At 42.7% G+C, this 23,214-nt stretch overlaps 1 protein-coding gene across 1 annotated transcript; it reads left to right on the forward strand.

Moving 5' to 3' along the window:
- Positions 1-315: 315 nt before the first annotated feature.
- Positions 316-5,063, forward strand: leng1 (leukocyte receptor cluster (LRC) member 1). The gene is made up of 5 exons (XM_083889602.1): positions 316-355; positions 682-871; positions 2,413-2,607; positions 2,843-3,147; positions 4,110-5,063. The coding sequence occupies exons 2-5, from the start codon at positions 740-742 to the stop codon at positions 4,333-4,335; spliced, it is 858 nt and encodes a 285-aa protein (XP_083745728.1). The 5' UTR covers positions 316-355; positions 682-739; the 3' UTR covers positions 4,336-5,063.
- The last annotated feature ends 18,151 nt before the right edge of the window (positions 5,064-23,214 follow it).

Consider the following 23,214-nt stretch of genomic DNA (forward strand, 5'->3'; position numbering starts at 1 on the left):
TGAGAGAAAATGTAAAACGTTAAATTAACCTGTTCATTATCAACTCACCTAAGTTATTGTTGTGTGGTTAAATGACATACATTTCTTATGTACTTATTAACACACATTATTGTCACTTTACAATGTGCTCTGGATAGATAGAACAAAAAAGTCAGTAAATTATGTCTGGAAAACCTTTTTGTCCCTCATTCTCTTCCGTAGTCTAAAAAAATGATTTGTTTCCTGTACTAAAAACACAGGACATGTAGACAAGTAGAGACCTCTAGTGTCAAAACTTGGTATTGCCGCGGTGTGTAATGTTTACTTCCGCTTCGACTCTCCTTGTTCCGGTGTGCAGCTACGTGCCCTTCGCTCAGTAAGTTAGTGATAACATGTGACTTTATTATTGTTTCTGTATGAAAATGATGAATGTGTTCTAATGGACAGAGTTAAATGTGTTCAGTCACAGGTGCGTCATTAAGTGTGAGCACTGTGGTGCGCGTTGGAAAGTAGCACATCATTAGCCAACGTTAGCTTCGTGCTAGCCAACCAACTGACAACCAAAACGGTGGCTGTAATAAAGTCTTCCGTCTTCGTGTTTGGTCACGACTGAGCTTTGGTCAATGTTCTGCTCTCTGTAAGTTGTTATGGGTTTGTGAATGAAACGTGTTTCCCTGTGTTCGCTGCTCGTTCCCGTTTCAGTTCGGCGCTAGTCTGACGAGCTAGTTTGACCACAACCAGTCAGTCACCAGAAGCAACGATGAACATCCTCCCGAAGAAGAGCTGGCACGTCCGCAATAAAGACAACGTAGCGCGTGTGCGGAAGGACGAGGCCCAGGCTGCAGAGGAGGAGCGCGAGGCCAAGCGGCGCGTGGAGCGTGCTGAACAAGAGGTGAAGTGTTGTTGTTGTTGTGGTTGTGGTTGTTGTTGTTGTTGTTGTTGTTGTTGTTGTTGTTGTTGTTTTACTGTGCTGACTTCAACCCAACAAGCCGATCGAACAGTCAGTCAATCAATGTAGATCCACACATTTCCTATCAATGAATCAAACAATCACGTGTTTGTTATGTCTCAAACTCACTTGAGTTAAACACTCAGTGCCCTATGTACCTAATGTCTGGGCATGTATTTTTGTTATGATAAAATAATCAGATTTGGTCACAAACTCTTAGCCTAAATCATTGGTTCTCAAAGTGCAGCCCGCAGGCCAATGGCGGCCCGCAGAAACATTTCTGGCGGCCCGCAATGAATTACAGTTGATAGTTTTAATCCAGGAGCTACTAAGCTTGTTAAATGTTTATTGGACATAACTAGATACAGACCAATGAGTGTAAACTGTAGAACTGCAATCTGCTCATTAAAATTATTACAAATGGGATTTCTTTCTGTTTTTCCCCCCCATTTTTTTCCCCTTTGGCGGCCCTCAGTCCAACGTTGGGTTCCTTAATTTGCCCTCAGGTATCAAAACTTTGAGAACCCCTGGCCTAAAGTCTGATTCTGAATCAGAGCACGTATTTTAAATATAGTGATCAATTTGTATACATACAATATTTGGCAAGCACTTTGATAATCACTCAATAACCTCATCTTAATTGCTTAATATCCCGTGGATTCAGCTTCTCAAATAAGTTCACTGCTTTTTTTGTAGACCCTGTTCACACCAATCACACACTTGGGACATATTTTAAGAATTAGAATGAGTTATTGTCGCACACACACAACATTAGTGAATTTGACCTCTGCGTTTAACACATCATTAACACACCAGTAGTGAGCACAAGCCGGGCACAGGAACAGTGGACAGCACTTATATGTGTCCAGAGAGAAATGAGGGATTGGGTGCATTGCTCAGAGATTTGAACCAGCAACCTTTTGGTTCCTTCCCTCTTGGCCATTGGCTGTCCCAATGCTAGATCAGTCTTATAAATGATGTATTTCTATGTTTTGTATTTTAATCAGTGCATAATAGATTGTTACATAACTGGAAACTGCTTTGACAAATAACTAAGAACGTCTGTTATTTTTCAGTCCAATTTGGTAAATATTCCCTTGATTCTGCTTCTTAAATAAGATTTTTATTGTATTTCTTGTATAGAAGTGACTTAATTAAAAGGTTAAAAGACATTTTGGTAGTAGTCAGACTTTTAAACCTTACCGTTTATGTTACCATTATTTCATATTTTGAAATTCCAGTGTAAAATCAATTTTTTAGTAAAGTCCTTATTTTGCTTTGCTAAATTATTTTATCCAACATGGCCATGGGCAAATTATTATTATTATATACGATTCAAACAGATTCATCTTTATTATATTGATATTACATGCGAGAGAAAACCAACCAAAACACATTAACTTAGCGCTGCTGATTGTGATATGAAACTTTAATGTAAAAGTTATTGTTTTTTTAAATTAACTATTAACACTTCCTCTTTAAAGGCACGGACAGAGTATCTGAGAGAGAAATCCAGAGCTGCTCTTCAGTCAGCAGGAGTAAAGAGCGGCGGCGATGATGTTGAAGGTGGTGATGACGGTCGGAGTGGAGCTTTAGAGCATCTGAACCTTTTTCCCCTGGAGGAATCCTCCGAGAAGAAAGGGAATGAAGAATATCTCAAAGAGAAGAAAGATGAAAAGGTGACGGTCTCTTTCTTGTGGATTATTGTCATGATGTTTGATAACAACAGTTTTTATTTGACCTTCACACTGAAGAAATTACCACAGAGTAACCATTGTCATCCTATGTCTTGTTCTACACTGTGCTCTATGATTTATATTGTAGTTTTTGGACACTTTTATTTTTCTGGTCTCCGTTCATGTATGGCAATTTCTGAAAAATAACTGAGCAAAAGTGTTGTTGTTTTTCTTCCAGGAGAAGCAGGAGCGCGCCATTGGCCTGCTGGTGTCTCTTGGACCCCAACCTGGGACTGAAGTCACTCCTTGGTACTTGAAAACTGGTCAGGAGAAAGAAGAAGAAAGGAAAGAGAAAGAAAAAGAAAAAGGAAAGCCAAAGGGATTAAGTGAGGAGGAGAAGGAGAAGAGGGATCGTAGACTGAAGGATAGTTTGGATCCATTAAAAGATATGAAGAAAGCGCTAGCTGTTAAAGACAGGAAGGTACACAAGAGCAAGAGACACGAGAGAAGAGACAGAGGGGAAAAGAGGAGCAGTGGAGAGAGGTAAGATTATCAGGGTATTTATTTTTATCAACTGTGCTCATAATGTCCTAACAATACATCACATTATTTCAGAATATGTGAGTGTTCTACATATTTTTCTGGACTTTGCATCACAGTTTTTGTGGTCAGCTCTGAGAGACAACGGGCCAATTCCAATTCCAATCTTAACCCTCAAGCTCAACCCTTAATCTTAACTGGCCCTCAAAACCAAGTGTTGAGGGTTATTTTGTCACTTAGAAATGGGACACCCCTTAAATGCAGATACGTCTTCAGACTGTAGGGGGCAGAATAACGCGAAAGCTGCGTCCAGTCTGTCAACTCCAAAAAAGAAGAAGAAGAAGAACACATTTGCGTCAGGATTATTTATTACGATCCGTTTGTCAGTCAAGTTATTAGGTTGTCAGTTAGTTATAAGATGATACTCATACAAATATGCAGCTGACAGTTACCACACACCACGACTTATTGAAAAGTAAACCATAGCAAACCATCGCTTGTCCGCACCGGCCGACTATTGACAAAAGATCGTAAAATAAAAATAAATGTTACGCAACAATGACATCAGTAATCCATAATATGGGCCTAAGCTAAGATAATACAATGGTTTTCATCATGTTTATATCTCTTTTAACAAAGAAAATACTTAATTTGTAGCGTACTCGTTTCGCTGCTTCCGGCGCCATCTTTGTTATGTCAAAACACGCAATGCATTCTGGGTAGCCCTTGCTCCCAAGGGTGGTCTCGGAAAATCTCAATATTGAGGGCGATACAGCCCTTAAACTTGGCCCTCAACTTAATTTTTCTGAGAATCGGAACAGCACTTGGACTAGAGGGAGCGCGCGTTTTTGAGATTGAGGGTTAAGCAAAGAATTGGAATTCACCAATTGGGTGAATTCACAGGGGTACATGTGGTGAAAATTGTCATGTAACGCCAAACAAAACACCTGCTCTGTTATTTCCAGCACCATAGAGCGGTTACGTGCCGAGCGTTTACAGAGGGAGACTGACGAGCGGAGGCGAGCTCAGGCTCTGATCGACCAGAGGAGCGGCAAAGGAAAGGACAAGGATTCGGGGACTCCGCTGAACGACAGGGAGAGGCCGTACAACAGCGCATATTTCCCCGAACTTGCCCGGAAGCGACAAAGGCGGGATCGAGACAGTTGGAGAGAGGAGATTTTAAAATCATGAACGGTCTTGATTTGAATTTGACCGATACGTGACAGACGTGGACACTGGACAAATTCTGTGACCAGTTTCTAAATATGAAAGCCCAGAGGAGGGAAGATAAAAAAAAAGGCACATTATCGACCTGGTGTCACAAAGTTGATGATGCGGCTTGTCTGCTCCTCGGTTGTCCTTTTTTTTTCCATCTATGTCTGTGTACTCACAGAAGGGAAGTCCTGCAGTGAAAGTAGAGGTGAAGGTCAGCTGCTGCTACAGATGGTTGTCATCACAGGGGGTCAGGGCTCCAGCTGTCGGCAAGGAAATCACTCCGTGAACAACCGTTAGCATGGTTTATGTTGTTATAATTATAAAATGTTGACCGATTGCAAGATGAGCAATGTCCACACAAGTGGACAAAGAGCAGAAATAAAAAATAAATGACTTCATTTTTTGGTGGAACGACAACAAATCAGTTTACAAATCTCATTTGATTAATCATTTAGAAATAACCACGTAGTAGATTAAACTACTCAGTACAGATTAGGATGTGTAAGGCACTGTTTTCTGTTATTTCTTAAGATTATTAATGTCTGCATGTGTAGATGGATAGATAGTGAGACTACAGTTATGAGACTGAATATTTATTAATTTTTGATGCTGTTTTCACACAAGATATTTGTATTAAGGCACAATGAGAAGACCCAGTGGTGCAAATTATGAAAATTAAAAAAAAAAGAAGTGCTGACAGCTGAGATCCTTCTCTTGCTTGATTGTCAGGCTGATGGTGTTGTGTTCACTGACTCACAGTCATGACTTATTGGGACTCTCGATTGGAGCAGAGTCATCGTTCCTTTGCCAAAGAGGAGGTGATGAGGAGGAGGAGGAGGAGGCGTTTATTTTGGCCTGTGAGGAGGGAGGGGGGAAAAAAGTAAAGGAAGGACTTGGATGATATTTACAGGGAATGTAGGTTATTCATCAAGGACAATGTTGACAGAGATGTGAAGAGTATTTAGCCTTGCAAAATAGAGGAGCGCGTTGAAGCCAGTCAGCGATTGTGAGAGCTTTGTCCTCTGTGAGCAACATAACTGAAAAAAAGAAGGACCTGGATGTACAGTTGTTGAAATGTTTACTTCCTCTAGTACAGGGCTATTCAACTACAATTTCCATAGGGCCAGCTTTTCGGAAAGCTGTCCAGCCAGTGGGCCGGTCAACCCCTGTACTGCTATTTTGTGTTGCATGTAAAGTAAACGAATACAAATAGATATATAATGTTATAGATTATTTCACACTTATTTATTGAAATGGCTGCTAGTTTTGTGCTTAAAGGGTAAGTAACAAAACCGCCAACATTCAGATACAATACAATTTGCTTATAGTGCAAAAAGGTTACAGTTACAGTACCACCAACATTTGGATAAGGCTCTTACAAAATTAGAGGTAACAATATAAACAACATTAAGGTGCAATGGCCACAAAAGGCCATTTTTGCAGAAATATAAGTAACAGTACCAATAATATTCAGGTACAACTGCTACAGTTGGCTCTTAGCAAGTACCAACAAGACCACTGTGCGAAATACAGGGGGGTCTGGGGGGGTTAGACCCTCCTGATTAACACTCAAGACCCCCTGAAAGCCTCAAATGCAAAATTTGAGGGGGGTCTAAACATGTTACAGTGTAATTTGAAAGCATGTTTTTTTTCCCTAAATATTTTTGTAATTTCAGTTTTACATATATGATCTACATACATAATTGCATTCTTTCTTATCCTTTTTAACCAGACAAAATGTCAATTTTTTTTATTTCTAATTTTGTATTATTAATTTTTTAATAACTGTTTTCCAAATGGCGCTGTGGAAAAGGCCCACACACAAGCCCACATCTGACAGGGAAGATAGCCAATACTGCAGGGTGGCACCCTTCTTGGTGAAACAGTATTGCCCAACAAATGGGAGATGGGGACCCCCCCCCCCCCCCCGATTATTAATGTATATTTCGCACACTGAACAAGACACAGGTACCACTACAGTTGGCTCATAATATTCTATATATGTATATGTACTAGTATTTGCCATAAAGTGACGCAAAGTGTCAGAAATAGGCAAAGCTACGGTTTTATTGGCTTTTAAACAATACATTCGTTATTTATGGGTTAATGGGCCGCGGGCCGGTCCAAATTGCTTGAAGGGCCTGATCTGGCCCCCGGGCCTTAAAGGTGAAGTAAGTAGTTTATAGTGCCATCTAGAGGAGAGGCTGAAATTTACAACAAAGAACTGCTCCTCTGCTCACCCCCCTCCCTTCCCTGAGCGCTACGGTATCCGCAGCCGGTCAAATGTCGTCCTCGTCGTCTTTCTCCGTGTCAGCAGATGAGGTTCGTGAGGCGAGGGAGAGGGCGGAGCTACCGCGGCCGTAGCAGACGAAGCGGAGAGAGAGGAGGCGGGACTTCCGCCTTTACAAGTAAAGCGACGCTTGATTTGTTCTCTCGCGTTTGTCCTTACAGGCTCCGGTAGAAACATGGCGTCTCGCTGCTAACAGTGGCTATGCAACCGCGGCCCGCGACCATGTTGTTTTAAATGACTTTTTGAAACAGTACGAAAATGAAACAACAACTATTATACAGCGACTAGACAATGCAGGAGCACATAATATGTATGAAAAAGTGGATTTTGGGTTATATAAACCCATAAATACTACACAGTGTCCCTTTAAGTTGAATAGCCTTGCTCTAGTATTTGTCCATCATAATATGAAAGTGACTCAGAAATTAAAGATCCAGTACAGCGTCATATACACCCCTCAACTTCCTGTGGTGATATCATAGTGTTTTTTAAGAGGAAAAAAAAAACCATGATGATATAGCTGGAGCATGACGATGCGCGCGCCGTGTGAGCGTGACAGTGTGACGTAGGCTGGCGGAGGAGAAAATACAGACAGAAGAGGAGAGAGGGAGAAAGGAAGGATGTGTGTGTGTGTGTGTGTGTGTGTGTGACGGGAGGAGGAAAAACGGATGCTTGTTGTCATGAGGCAGTAAATGCGAGCACAGCGCCGAGGATGATGCACAATGGAGCACCTCACACACCGCGTTTAACTGCGGTTTAGAGCGAAGAAGAAGGAGAAGAAGAAGGAGGAGGAGGAGGAGGAGGGAGCGCACAACAAGGAAGGAAAAGGGGGACGCTCTTTTATTATTAGGGGAGAGACGCGGAGGGGGGGGGAGGCAGAGACGGTGTGAGCCCGGAGACGGCACAGACCGTGGCGGGGGGGACGACGGGAGGAGGAGGAGGAGGAGGAGGAGGAGAAGAGAGGAGGACACGGACACCGACAGACGGCAGCGTCGCTCGGATGCTGTTGTTGTTGTTGCCGTTGCTCGGGACACGGCGACGATGCGGCCACACTGCTGGGTGATGGTGGCGCTGGCGGGGACCATGTCATACCTCAGCACGGAGAGAGCGCTCGGAGCCCCGCAGAGGGAAGGTGAGCGGAGTCGGTGGAGGTTGTGGAGGAGAGGGGGGGGGAGGTGGAGGTGGAGGAGGGTCTGCAAACCTGTCAGTGATGCTGGAGAAAGAAGCAGCAGGAGGAGGAGATGGAGGAGGAGGAGGGGAGATGTAGTCAGTTATGAAAAGGCCTGTTATCATCATGACTGAGACATAATAGCAGCTCTTATTGCAGCAGCTCTGTGTTCCTCTGTGATGGAGACAGTCTGATGCGGAGGCTCCATGTTTTGCATGCAGTCATTAAAAATATGAAAGGATGTTTGCATCCCGGGCCTCACATCGATGTAAAAAAAAAAAAAAAAAAAAAAAACCCCAGCACGGATAAATACTAGGCTAAAATATGAAATATCCTGCCTATAAATAACCTGCACTTGGCACCAGATAATAATCAGGCCATTATCCAGTGCTGGCATCTTTATTTGTCTCCTTGTGAATATTCCTCCCTCTTCCCCCATGACCTGGCACAGAGCAGTGTTTGTGTAATGTGTACAGTCATTGTATGCTGTGGTTGGTGGTTGGTGGTGGTGTATTGTTTTGATGAGAGCTGTTACTGGCACAGGAGCTGGTGTGTGGTGGTGGGGGGCAGGGGGGACAAGGGGGGGGGGGGGGGCGGTGAAAGGCCCCCTGTTTGTTTTTTTGTTTATATGCAGTGTCTGTCTGGACATATTATGTCTGGAGAAAGATGAAAGAATAATGGCAGTGCACCGGAATGGAGCATCAGAGTCAGCGCTCGTGTTTTTGTGCTCGTCACTGCACTGACTGAACTGTGGTGTTGTCCCTGTTTTGCAGGTGCAGTCACTTACATGTGTCACATGTCATTCAGGGCTGCTGGGCAATCATGCAATAACATTTTTGGTTTGTATTGTGATCCTTTGGTGCCGATTTGATTCTGAATTTTTCATTTTTATCAATAGAAAACAGTTTATTTTCCTCTTTAAACCAAATTGAATGACATGATTCTTGAGACAATGACCCACAAATCATTTGACCAAAATCACTGCACATCACCAGTCAGTCAGTTTAATAGTTATTTAAATAGAATGAGACGCTGCTTCATCACATTACACTTAGACCTTTTTTTTTGTTATTGTCATTCAGATTAGATCAGATTAACATTATTACAATGCTCATCAAAACCAAATTTCCTTTCTCAGGCTAAAAAAGTAGCAGCAGGTGTTTTCAAAGAAAACCGCTAACATGTAGCTCCCCCTTCTCATAATAAAATGAATCAGGTCAACAGAAAACAAAGTGATTTTGTTAACTCTGATCTAGTGCTGTAAGACATTTAAAATAAGATTCTGAGAGCCCTATAGTGTGAAAACAGGACCCAGTACAAATAAACATGCTTCAAAATGAAAGTGACATAATGTCTTTTCAGGACCCTGGAGAGCAGACATTGGCAACCACTACTTTTATTTGTTTCTGTTTATCAAGCAAGCAGAAATCTCCTGACTCTGGGGAGAAAATGATATACTTCCATATCAATAATGTTCAATATGTATTTGTATTTACAGACACAACACATAATCTCTATGAATGCCTCAGATTCAACGATGATCATCATGATCGTTATCAATATTGAGTGACGCCAGCTTCTACATTCATCCTGATGAAGACTGTTCAGTCAAAACCTGTTGTTTTGTTTCTCAGTTTAATTCAACAGTTTTTAAAGTTGTCTATACCAGAGAGGTCTAAAATGAAGATAAAACAAACCACAACATGCAGCATCTCTGTACAAATACAAACAAACATATCCAGCCTCACGGTCACTGAGATCAGCTCCTGAAGCTCAGAGGAGACCGAGCTCCTAATCTGTGGACTGAGATCAGGCATCAGGCCGCTGCACTTCTAGTTTTTAAAGTTTTTTGTTGTTTAACCCAGAGTGAGTTCTGTTTTATGTCCGTGTTTTCAAAATGATCGCCGTTCATCAGCTCTCAAGCACACAAATCTACGTTGGACACGTTTTGCTCGGTTCCATCTTGTCCAGTCGTCATCGTCCACGTCTGGATGAATGAATTCTTCTTCCCTCTGGACAGAGATTCCTGTTCCTCTGAATCAAAGCTGTTCTGTGTGCAATCGACGCTCTCGTTCTGCACAATTCTTGATTGCACTGTTCTCATTGCACTTTATTGACAGTATTTGACATGTGATTTACTGTTTTTGTTCTGCCCTGGTATAACTGACTGAAAGTTACACCACGATCGTTCACTATAGATCATTTCTTAGATAACAGACGACGGGACGTTCAGATCTGTTCAAACAGTCGTTTGATGTGGAGGGTGTTGTCCCTAAAGTCATTACCAGAGGACTGGGTTCAGTATAGTTGGACTATTCAGAATACAAACAGTGTTTTATAAAAAAAAAAAATGTCAAGTCACTTTCTAATTTTGAACATAGCACAAAGCTATGGAGTTTTTCCCCCCTCTGCTTTGATGTATTTCTCACATTGTGGAGAGAGGATGATCTTCAGTTTGTCTGCCACTTTCACACTGAATAGACTTTCGTTGTTGTTTGTTTTTAAATAGAACAAAGATTTTTTTTTACTGATATTTTGTGACCCAGTGCAACTGTCTCTTATATTCCTCTATGTCTATGTCTAAGTGTTTATCTATTAGTATTTACCAGCCTCTCATCGCTTACCTTTGCAGCCCATGTGACAAAATGTACCCTCTGTTTGCTTTGTGTTGTTTTATTAGCAATAAAATTGTAAAATCGTAAAAATTTGACCGCAGCATCAACATCACTTTGAGTTTGAGTCTTATAACGGCATCGTCTTTTTATGACATTGGTAAATTATTAAAGATACTTTAAAATGTATGTTTGCAGTGTTTACAATATCATGTCACCTTGTGAATGAATATACAGTGTATTTGGATTTGGACGAGAAACAACATTATTTTGTATGTAGTTCAAGTATTCTTGTTTTTTTTTTACCTTTTTCAAATGTCTATAATGTGATTGATCAGAGGTGGAAAGTAACAAAATACATTTACTCAAGTTACTGTATTGAATACTTTTTTTTTTGTGTATTTTGTATTTTTTAAGTACAATTTAAAATCAGGATTTTGTATTTTACTTGAGTACGTATTGACTCAAGTATTGTACTTAGTTACTTTATAAATCCTATCCGTTACTGAGTAAAAATAAAAATTCTGCACAATGGGGCACACGCGTCAAAAGTGACGTAATATCCTGTGGGGGGCGCGTGAGCTGCAAAATAGTTTTGGATTTCTGACATATTTCTACTACCCTCACACCCCACTCGAAGTAACTAAGTAACTTTTACTTGAGTACAATATTTGAGTACTTTTTCCACCTCTGTGATTGGTGATGCACTTTTCAGCAAAGTGAACTGCACACATTTGTGCAGTGTTTTCAGCCGAGCTGCTCCGTGTCATTAACACAGACTGAGTCATTTATTGCGTCCGTTAGATGAATTATTAAAAGACCATGTGAGTTATTGATCGCGAGCAGACGCTCACCGGCTGACTGTCTAAAGGTGTCGTCGTTCCTCTTTCTCATCATGTCTATATATTTAAATGAAACCTGTAGTTAACACCTGAAGGGGATTTAACCACCCTGCCCTGCCCCTTTTCTTTTCTACAGATGGTTCACTTCCCACAATCGACTACGTTGAGGTACAAATATCAAATGTCCCGATCCCTCCCCCCTTCTCTCTCACCTGAGTAGTAAACCTTCCTGATTTGAGTAAATCTTTACATCCCTTCCCAGTTAGCGTTCCTTTTGACCTTAAATGACTCTAAACTCCAGCCACCCCCCCCCCCCCTTGCTTCTTAACTGTGTTTCCTGAGTGGAATGCCATTTCTGATATGTCCCCTCTCCCCGTGCTTTTGTCCTTACTGGAATGGTATACTTTCCCACTTTCAAACTCTAATTCCAGTCTCTATTTTTTTTTTCTTTTACTGATTGAGGCAATGTTTTTTAATCTTGAACTCTCTTCCTGCTTCTTTACTACCCCTCCTCCTCCTCCCCGAAATCCCTGATCCAAGCTGTCCGTCAGGGCGCTTCACTGTGTCCTAAACCTGCTGCTTAAAAAATGTTCCATTCGCTTCCTTTTTGAACAAAGCACCTATGTAACAAGATATAACTCTTTGATGATTCAGTGAAATCTCTCTTTCTCTTCTCATTGACTCAAACCTAACAGTGTGACCCACCCCCACATTTTAGAAGCACATAAACTCTGATTTGCTGTATTAACTCCTCTTTCCTCTTGTATTTTCTCCCCGTTTCTCCCCTCAGTTTCTCAGCCGAGGGTTGCTTCCCTGTCTCCTCCGCCCTATGTCGTCATCCTCATCTCGTGCTCGGGGCTCTTCTCTTTTGTCCTGTTGCTCCTCACCTGCCTGTGCTGTAAAAGAGGAGGAGTGGGATTCAATGTAAGTCTTCAACATGTAAGAGATTTATTCACCTCTCTCTCTCTGCTGTCTTTATTTTGTCACACCCTCTGCGCCTGGTTTTGTTTTATACAAGCGAGAACTGTTGACTATTTAAAGGTGCATTATGTAATAAATCTAAAGCCATAAAATCCTCCTAATATGTCACAGAGACTCAGGAATAATGTTCATATAACAAACTGAACTCACCAACAACAACAGTACAGACAAAATATTTGCATTCAAAAAAATATTTTGCAGACTGCAAATCATGTTTTGGCATGTGGCGCCACCTACCGCTGTCTACCAATCATTGCAATCAGTAGAGTCTCAGCTGCCGAGCAACCACGGGTTGCCAGTTACATCAGAAAATGAAACCTAAAAGAACCTCTGTATTTTGAATTTGAATGTAGTTATCGTTTTTTTGACCACATTCTTACATATGGCACCTTTAATGAAGTAGAAAAGTTCAGTAATGTCTAATCATGACTGAGCCTCCATCATTTGACCCCACAGCTGTCATTATTTCATAGTGTTTCTTTTCTCACTTACTTGTTAAATTCGACCATTTCATGACTATGGTTAAAAGCACAGTTTGTTCTCTAATATTAATCCCAAAGGTTTTCTTATTCATCTTAACACAGGAGTTTGACAATGCAGATGGGGAGGAGTGTTCTGGAGGCTCCAGTCCCATCCAGGAGGACAGCCTGTCTTCATGTCCCTCCCTCCCCGAGGTTTACACCTTACCAGTCAGAGACAGGCCCCACTGTCCCAACCTGCAGGACAGAGAAGGTAACCGTGGTCTGACTTGAACTCGTGCTCATCGTTGCTCATCAGTCACTCGTGTGGATCCGGTAATGGTCTGTAACGCGGTGAACACCAGCGAGGTGGAAACAATGATAAGAGAGAGTTCTGCGTCACTGCTCTGTGTGAGGAGGCCTGACAGGTGGTCACTGGTCACTGACTGTGATGTGGGAAGGTATCAACGACAGCTGCTCACAATGACTGGTGGATTCATCAAATATTTGATTTGAGGAAATTAATGTTCAGCATTTTAATAATCAGGTCAGATGGTTCCAGTGATCCTTGTCTTCTGAAATAGATTTAAAAAAAACAAAACTTTTTTAACGCTGTTTTTTTAGTGTGTATCTGCGTCATTACCTCGTTTATGAAGCCCCGAAGTTTCGAAACAAACAGTTCAGCCACTGCTGAGAACGCTGTGTTTTATCGTAATCTCGGGCTCAGCGAGATCTCCCTTCTGGTTACGTAAACACCGGTTCTCCTGAACAGCAGATCGTCCTGCTCCGGGCACTAGTCCGGGCACATCCGGTTGCGTACATTGAACCGCAGAAGAAGAATAACGTCCGTTGTGGAGGTGTTTCACGAGCGACGGTGTCTTCTGACTCTGGGTCAAAGTCATAAAAGGGACTGCGACGGGGAGTCGTTAAAACAATGTTTTGACAATGAGTAGCAGTGCATCCACCGTTCCAGAGGGGGGAGCTGCGCTTCTGAGAGCTGGTGTGCTGATTATGTCACTTCCGGGTATTGTCCAATCACAAGACAGTTGGGAAAGCTCTACACTGGCTGGCCAATCACAACACACTCTGTCTTCTGGGTGTGAGATTTCAGTCTGAAACAGCGCGGCTGAGGAGAGCTTCAGTAAGGAGAGATTTCTATCGGCTCGTTTACAGCAACTAGGAGGTTTTTGACCATAAAAACAAGTGAATGTATGTAAGTAGACCTCCATAACTCACGTATATGTGCAACAGGACCACTCTATGTGAGCTTTAAAGACCGTTGGTCAAACAAGACAAAGCATCAAATAAGATTGATGATTTAGTCCAAAAACGTGTGGCCATTGAGTCATCGAGTGTTAACTGTACCTGTGTGTGTGTAGTGGTGAAGATGCTGCCTCCCTCCTGACTACATCACTTTTTAAAGCTGTTCTTTATTCCCTGCTATTTTTTTTTGCAGACTCTAAATCTCAGTGCTTCAAAAGACACACGTTAAACTACCTGCAGGAAATAGGAAATGGCTGGTTCGGAAAGGTAAGAGAGAGTCGCGTCTCACTCAACATTGTAATGTAGATATTATTATATTTAGTGCATTGTACACTATGTACTTCCTCCCACCGACTGATCTCCTGCTGCTTCTCTCCTCTCTGTGTTCTACGTCTTCTAGGTGATCCTGGCTGAAGTGCTCTGCGACTGCAGCTCATCTCAAGCTGTGGTGAAGGAGCTGCGTGTCAGTGCCAGCCCTCTGGAGCAGAGGAAGTTCTTGGCTGAGTCAGAGCCGTACAGGTAGGAGAAACTACTGAGGCAAGGGCAGCCATTTTGGCTCCTTCAAAGTCTGATCGAAACAACAAGGAGAGCAAGAGATTCAGACGAGGCAAAACAAGAACAGTAATAGTAAAATACATTCATAGTACAGTATAATAATAATCTATATAGACGTAGTTTACGACATGTTTTTTATGGAAGTTAACTGTTGCTGATACCTGGTGATACCAGCTCAGTCACAGCTTAAATCGCTGAGAGCGTTTTATCATCTGTAAATCTGTGTTATGTCTTATTTATTCTGTAAAAAAAAGAAACACAGAGTCTCACTTTAATCTCTGATAAAAGGAGAACAGGACGGGCAAACGACAGGAACACAGAACATCTAAAAATAAGGTTTTTGCCGTGTGTTGTTTGTATATTTACATTAGTGATATTCCTCCTGCACGGAGATGGTAATAAATCAACTTATTCAAGCTTCTCGACTCAGAGGCAGAGTAGCATTTTGGCTGTTCTCCACATACAGAGGGAGGGAGAGGAAGCATCCAAGGACAGATCCGTCACTTCTCCTTCTCTATTACTTCCTTCCAATCCACAGCAGACAGTGTTATCCCTTTAGAACACTTTCACACTCCACCATGACAACTGCCCTGAAACTAATCTGTTTGTCTCTCTTTGGTCTTTCTTTCTCTTTCCCTGCAGGAGCCTCAAACATCCCAACGTCCTTCAGTGTTTGGGTCAGTGCAGCGAGAGCATCCCTTTCCTTCTGGTTATGGAGTTCTGTCAGCTGGTAAATAATGGTTTAATAAAAATACAGTTTATAGAGGTACGACATGAAAAGTAGCACTGACTCAATAACATACGAGCTAAATATAAAGCTTAAAGGTGCCAAATGTAAGAATGTGGCCAAAAACGGTTACTACATTCAAATTTAAAAATCTTTCTGACATAACTGGCAACCCGTGGTTGCTCGTCAGCTGAGACTCTACTGATTGCAATGATTGGTAGACGGCGGTAGGTGGCGCCACATGCCAAAACATGATTTCAAACCATAAACATGATTTGCAGTCTGCAAAATATTTTTTTTTAATGCAAATATTTTGTCTGTACTGTTGTTGTTGGTGAGTTCAGTTTGTTATATGAACATTATTCCTGAGTCTCTGTGACATATTAGGAGGATTTTATGGCCAGTTGCTTTAGATTTATCACATAATGCACCTTTAAAGTAGCTAAATTCTCTCTTGGGTACTGCATGAGATGGGCCATGGGATATTAAGCACCATTTCTACACATTGTAATGATTTTGTTTTAGGTTTGATCTGTGGCATTGTATATTTGTGCACACATGATATGGTGACTTGATTTTAAAAAAGTGCTATCCGCCCGTCTACGTTTAACACAAACAAAGGCTGTTAATTAGAATGCTCGTATGTTCTGCATTTACAGCAATTGCTGCAAGAAAAAAAAGAATAATCGGTGTGACTCATGTGTATGCATGTGTATATTTGAGTTGTTTTCCTTCTCTTAGCGAACTTAGCTGACTATCGCTCACTGATTTATTAAACCATATAAGTGGAGTCTCAGGCCAAACAAAGCAGACACACAGCGAGAGAAGAGGAGTCATCACCATGCACTGCTGTTTCTCTCTTTGATGAAGACTCCATTGTTCTTTGCACAGGGATGTTTTCACTCTCATACGTGGTCCTGAGTTGCACAAAGTCTGCCTGCTCATTATCAGTTCCCCCGCTGCTTTGAGGCTTTGTAGTAGAAAGAGAAGTATTTTAATGCACAAGTCACAAACAGTGTCTTTGCCTGTGCTGATGCTGATGTAGGTTTTATCTCTGTAGTTGAAATACACAATCACTTGTCACACACTCTTCATGGTCGGCCGGAACTAACGTCGTTTAAACGCGTTTGACATTCGTGAGCTGCACACAGGAAGTGATTTATTTGGCGTCTGACCGAAGCACCTACAAACAGGTTGAAGAATGAACTGAAAACACAAAGAACTTTCTCAAAAGTCCCTCAGCAGTTTGATGTTTCTTGCCTGCGCCTGCTCATTTGCTAGAGTCTGAACAATTCATCGGAAATGTTATCGAAATCGCAACTCGGCCTACTGCAATTATCAAACACACATTTTGTTCAAGCCAAAATGTGTGTCAAAATATGAATTTAGATTAATTATTGTCTTGATCTGTACACATCTTAGTCTACAGACTGAAGAGAGGGATCTTTGTTTATCACAGATCTGCACAAATATCACACAGTCATCATTTGAAATATGTTTTTTCAAATGAAAATGAGACTAATGATGTAAAAATGGTTAAAAAAAACATTTTATATTTATTCAAAATCCTTCATCTATACCATTTGCTGCCACTGTATACACACAAACACTCCCTCAGTCAGGTCTGATAGTGTTACTGTGAAATAACAACAACAACAACAAAAGTCACTAACCTTGCATTATTGTCACGATGTACATCCAGGGCGATCTGAAGCGATATCTGCGAGCCCAGCGCAAATCAGACGGGATGACTCCAGACTTGCCCACCCGGGATTTGTTGACTCTTCAGAGAATGGCGTTTGAGATCACCTCAGGTCTGCTGCATCTCCATGAAAACAACTATATTCACAGGTCAGTCGTGACTTCCCCTTTAAGTATTAGTCATTTTAATTATGATGACCATGCTTGTACTCGGATTGACAGAGACAGACAGAGTGTGTGTTTCCCTGACTGATTTGGTGGTTTTTGTCCTCTTGTGTCTACAGTGACTTGGCTTTAAGAAACTGCCTGCTGACCTCAGACCTCACTGTTAGGATCGGCGACTACGGCCTTTCACACAACCATTATAAGGCACGTGGACGATGTGTGATTCTGATCCTCTATTTCCTCTTTGTTGTCATGAAATAATGTCATTTATATGGAAGTAAATCTGTGCCATCTGAGTTTGAATTCGAATTTCTAACACTGAATTTTTTTGCATCGAAATTAGACTTTGAATTTTAAAAACCATCAAATTTAAAGCACTGTTTTTTTTTCAACTTTGAAAAAAATTCAGTGTAAAAAAATTTGATGTCTCAAAAAATTCAGTTGCAAAAAATTCGATGTCTCAAAAAATTCAGTTGCAAAAAATTCAATCTAAAAATATTCACTTGCAAAAATTCCGTCGCAAAAAATTCACTTGCAAAAACGTCAGTTTATATCCGGGTCACCAGAGAGAAGCAATCGATCCCTGTCTCAATTCATCCAACACCAATCAACGTATGCTCCATTGGCCATACATGAATTACAGTTTAATACTAAACCTCATAACTTGATTTGTGGCGCCACCACTGGCTGCTCCTTGTTGTCTATCAGACGAACTGAGTAAATGCAATAAGCACCTGGCTGACTGCAAAATGTCATCATGCTGACGACCCTGTCATCACAAACAGCACAGAAAAATGAGGATATTACAAACCAGTAGCAAAAAGATGATATTTTAAACAGATAAAAGTTACTGGACTTTAATTAGGACGACCATATTTAGAAAGCAGACCACTTGGCTCTGCTTCGAGATACTTAAATTATACTTGGATGAATTGAGACAGGGATCGATTGCTTCTCTCTGGTGACCCGGATATTAACTGACGTTTTTGCAAGTGAATTTTTTGCGACTGAATTTTTGCAAGTGAATTTTTTGAGACATTTAATTTTTTGCAACTGAATTTTTTGAGACATCGAATTTTTTGCAACTGAATTTTTTGCAACTGAATTTTTTGAGACATCGAATTTTTTTACATTGAATTTATTTCAACGTTGAAAAAAAAAATGAATGGCAAAAAAAAAACAGTGCTTGAAATTTGATGGGTTTTAAAATTCAAAGTCTAATTTCGATGCAAAAAAATTCAGTGTTGGAAATTCGAATTCAAACTCAGATGGCATAGATTTACTTCCATACATTTAAACACATCTACCTTGTGTTTGTGCAGGAGGATTATTACCTAACGCCGGACAAACTATGGATCCCACTACGCTGGATTGCTCCTGAGCTGCTGGAGGAATACAGAGGATCCCTCATCGTTACTGACCAGACCAAGACCAGCAATGTGTGGTATGTTGTAACACTATCACAGCTGTTGATGTAAAGTGCTGCTGTAAACATTTTATTCAGAAGCGACACTCCTTTACCTAGCGTTGTCTGTTTTAGTTTATGATGTTTTACGGTATTAATATCTTATATCTTAATGCCTGTCACCTCTGGTTTTCCCATTAAACCAGCTACAGATTATGTCGCCTATGTAGATCAACGGGGTTTTCATGGCCGATGTCTTTGTAGAAAATAAATAAACCTCAAATCTCTTAATCTCAGCACAGCTGAAGTCATCGTAAAGACGACATGTTCTGAAAACTGTCTCTAGTAAAAATTGCGCGAGTGTTAAAGCGGAGAAGAGACTAAAGAGACAATTACCGGCTGCAGAGGTGCAGTTTGTAAACAGGCAGGGCAGGCAACTGCTTGGGGCCCCCGAGCTGATAGGGGCCCCCCGACACTCGAAGCCTGAGGGCTGTTTTTACTGAAATGTGCAGTGACCAGCCGCCTCCCCGTCCCCCTTTAAACAACAATGGGCGATTTGCAATAACATCTCAGTAGTAAACCTCCCTAAAGGGGCCCCACCTCACTTTAACCTGTGTGAAGTTATCGTTCTGCAAGTTGGAAAATGAAGAGGATTATTTACAGTGTAATGCATATCTTTTTTACTCAGTTTATATATGTTTTTTTCAGTTATTTACAGTATTGTATTGTTCTATATATTTATATTGTTTTATAATATTGGTTCTTTACAGTGTAATGTATTTTTTTTACTAAGTTTATATAGTTTTTAAAAAGCTGTTTACAGTATTTTATTGTTCTTTACATTTATATTTTCACATACTTTTTAATTACAAGGTTTTTCCATGTTATTTCATTCATTTTGAAAAAAAAAAAATAGATTTTGAACTCATACATTTTTCATTGGTGTCAGATTATTTGTAACATAATGGTGATGAACACTGGTTGGAAGGAAGGGCCCCCTGGGAATTTTTGCTTAGGGCCCCTACAGACTCTAGAATCTCCTCTGACCGGCTGTATTGAAAATGTTCAGCTCATTGCACAAATAACGAAAGCTTAAAGATCAGTGTGACCTTAATTTTTGCTGAAACAGAGTGTGGATCTCCGGCAGTCAATCAATCAATCAGCCGACTCTAACCCACGACCAGGGCCAGTAATAACAAAGGAAGTGGTGAAAGAGCAATAGTCTAAAATGGACTGAACTCTCGGGCTCAGATATTACAGACTCTACTTTAATATGTCTTGCTGTGGGAACAAAATATAAGCTGTGTAAGAGTCTTCTTTGCTCCCACAGGAGTCGTGAAAGGAAAACTTAACTTCCTTCTTCAAACAAACTTTCCAACAACATAAAAAACAAAAAAACAAGGCTACAAGCAGCACTTAATGCCAAAAATATATCTGTTTACTCATTTTTCTTACTCTCGTCTTCTTGGATGTCAGACGGCTCAGCAGAAAAGCCTATTACATAACCCTGAACCTAACTAATAACTTCCTTTTTCCCTCTTGCAGGTCTTTGGGGGTGGTGATATGGGAACTGTTTGAATTTGGCTCTCAGCCCCACAGACACCTAAGTGACGAGGAGGTGCTGACCTTTGTGATCAGGGAGAGACAAATCACACTGGCCCAGCCCAGACTCAAACTCTCCCATGCAGACTACTGGTCAGTGTATTAATCATGAATTGCATTGTGTATAAATGATAGTTATGTTAATGGACAGTAAACAATCCCCCTAATTGCATGTCTCTCTGAACTTACCTCCTCCTGTGTTTCTTTATAAACTATAGGTATGAGATCATGCAGTCCTGCTGGCTACCTCCATCTCAACGTCCCTCTGCAGCCGAGATATTCCTCCTCCTGTCCTCCCTCCTTGCCGCTGAGCGAGGAATGGCCCGGGGGAGTGTCGGAGAAGAGGATGAAGAAGAAGAAGAAGACGAGGAGTACGAGGAAGGCAGAGGGAGGAGAGGCGAGAGCGAGGAGTCGTTCGAAAGACGTTGGGACTTATTGCGTCCGCCTGCCTTCCAGACTGCAGCGAACGAGCGGCAACGGGAGAGAGAGTACGGCAGGGACGACAACTCCTACCCCCTGCTGGACCCAGTGGGGAACTGCATCACCCCGTCCTCGTCTGAACTGGACGACATCCTCACGGTCACCGAAACGAGCAAAGGATTAAACTTTGAGTATTTTTGGGAGAAGGCTCATGCCAGACGAGGTTACAAACCTCTGCCTCCTCCTCAGCCAATCCCCACTGTGAATAATAACCACAGACAGTCTTTGGACACGCCCACTGTGGTCCCAGTCATAAGCGCTCGCAGTCCCTCTCTTGCAAGTGAGTACTACATTAGGTTAGAGGAGCACACGCCGCAGGACAAGTCGCCAACTCTTAAAACAAAGGGACCGTCCGCTTTCCGTTCGGACTCCATTTGCCCTGGAGACATGGAGCTGGTGGAAATACGCAGCGGGCTGCTGGGTAAAGAGCGCGTCCCTTATTGTTCCTCTGACAAGTGTGGGAAGGGCCTTCAGACGGTCAGGAGCAGTGAGGTTCAACTCCAGGTGTCTAACACGGGGGTCGGTGTGGCAGAGTTCAGAGACATTTCGAGCCGAGTCACCGACTTCTCCGTCGTCGATCTAGGGGACGACGACGAAGAGGAGATGAGGAGCAGTGAGGGGGATAAAAAATCCTCGACAAGCTCCCAAGCCCCAGTCCTCCCCCCCAAGCCTCGCTCTATGTCCATGTCATCGGCCAACCACCTTCACTCACGTCCCCTCCCCGCCCCTCCACTCGGATATCGGGGACTTCCTCACTACACCATGAGTGGGAAAATTGAGACAGACCCCCATCACATGAGCTGCTGCCCGCCCTCTACTTTTGACCACTTGGGATTCCATCGCTCTCGGCAGACTCTACCGCCGTCCCCGTCCCTCTCGCCGTCCCTTCCCCCATCGAGCCATCCGATTTACCCTCAACCTTCTCACATGTGTGCCCCACCGCTCCCTCCCCACTCCAAATCGCAAAGAAGCTGCCCCAGCTACAACATGGCTGACGCTTACTTGAGATACAGTAAGTCCCAGATGCAGAGATCCAACAGAGACCCACTGTCCTGTGACCTGTCAGATAGACAAAACGTCAACAGGTACACAGCATCGCTGCACAACTCCAAGGAGACTTCTCACACGCGCGTAAAAGCGTTCGATTCCCCCGTGCGGCGAGAAAACCCTCTGCGCCCGATTTATCGCAATATACCCCGCCCTCAGATGTCAAGCACCCAGACCGAGCAGCAGTCTTCATCCAGCCCCACCTACTCAGACGAGGAGGATGACTCTCCCTTCATGTCCCCCGAGAGACACAGCGGCGGGACGACTGTCGCTCACTCCAGCCTGTCAGAAGACGCGGACCCAACTGCGTCGGAGCCCTTCTTCAGGGGAATGAAGCGAACTCAGTCGCGCCTCGATACCATTCTGCCCGCCATTTGGAAGGAAGATGCCGAACTCCAGGCTGAACGTGTCGCCGCAGCCAAAAAATCCCCCATGCATCTGTTTCTGACAGAGATATCTACTGCGACAGAGTCAAGCGAGTCCAAGTCAGAGGAGTCATGGGAGGGCGAGAAAGAGGAGAAAAGGGATGGAGAAAGATGGGGGGACTTTGTGCCGCCCAACAGAGGGATGCGCCGTTCCCAATCACTGATTACAGAACTGGGCTCAGCGGGGCAATCGTGGGGCCCGGAGATTCATATCAACAGGACAGGAGCTGAGGAGGATTGTTCTGTCACTAAAGAATCATTTCAAAGGGAACTTTTCCTCACAGAGATCGACACGGGAAGGCTGGACGCAGACGCAGAAGAAGGATCAGAAAGTGACCCAGTAAAATACCTCTTTCCTGCAGGTTCAAGATTGAGGCCGTGTGCCGGCACTGCAGGGCCACTTTCCTACGCTGAGGCCGAAGAGGCGTATTCAAAGGGTATACGAAGGTCCCGCTCTCTGCTCTCCGAGATCACCGTCAGCAAAGACGAGTCCGATCCACAACAGACTGAGAAGGAGCAACGGAGACCTGAAATGACGAGGGAGGAGTTCCTGAAGGAGATCCAGTCAGCAGAGACGTTTTTGACTGAAATAATATCGAGACAAAATGCGACGACGAACCGGAAAGAAACGGACTCATCTTACTCCCCTACCCCACTATCACCAGAATACGAGTCCATATGCATTGACCCAAATTCCACTCAGACCATTAGTTTTCAGTCAGAAAGCTCTCTACGAGCATCCAGCAAGTGCAAAGATGAGCCACAGCCTGAAGCCATCTATGCACAGGTCACCAAGCGTGCTAAAAAGAGTGAGATAAAGGTTTCCATCAGACCCGAGATCCCAATCCTTCACATAGGATCGACCACAAAGGAAAATGTCAAAGCAGACATCCAAGGAGACAATGCCGACCACTGCCAGTCTGATGAATTTGTGTTTTCAGAAATCATGCCCAAAAATGGTTTATTGCACAATCAAACACTTGCGTGTCAGAAAGAAAAAGAGGAGTGCGTGGATGGCCCTGCCTTACCTGCCAGAGGAGAGCAAACAGCTCCCTCGGGGGAATCTCCTCTCCTGAAACCTTCTGAGCCTGTTCAAGAGTCCAACACTGTGATATTGCGTGAGAACCAATCGCT

Source organism: Microchirus variegatus (assembly GCF_963457635.1).
Source record: "Microchirus variegatus genome assembly, chromosome: 1".
Taxonomy (NCBI): Eukaryota; Metazoa; Chordata; class Actinopteri; order Pleuronectiformes; family Soleidae; genus Microchirus; species Microchirus variegatus.

Coding starts and splice junctions, on each gene's coding strand:
- leng1 (XM_083889602.1), top strand. CDS start 740: ATGAACATCCTCCCGAAGAAGAGCTGGCACGTCCGCAATAAAGACAAC. Junction 872..2,412: donor TGGAGCGTGCTGAACAAGAG/GTGAAGTGTTGT, acceptor TCCTCTTTAAAG/GCACGGACAGAGTATCTGAG. Junction 2,608..2,842: donor AAGAGAAGAAAGATGAAAAG/GTGACGGTCTCT, acceptor TTTTTCTTCCAG/GAGAAGCAGGAGCGCGCCAT.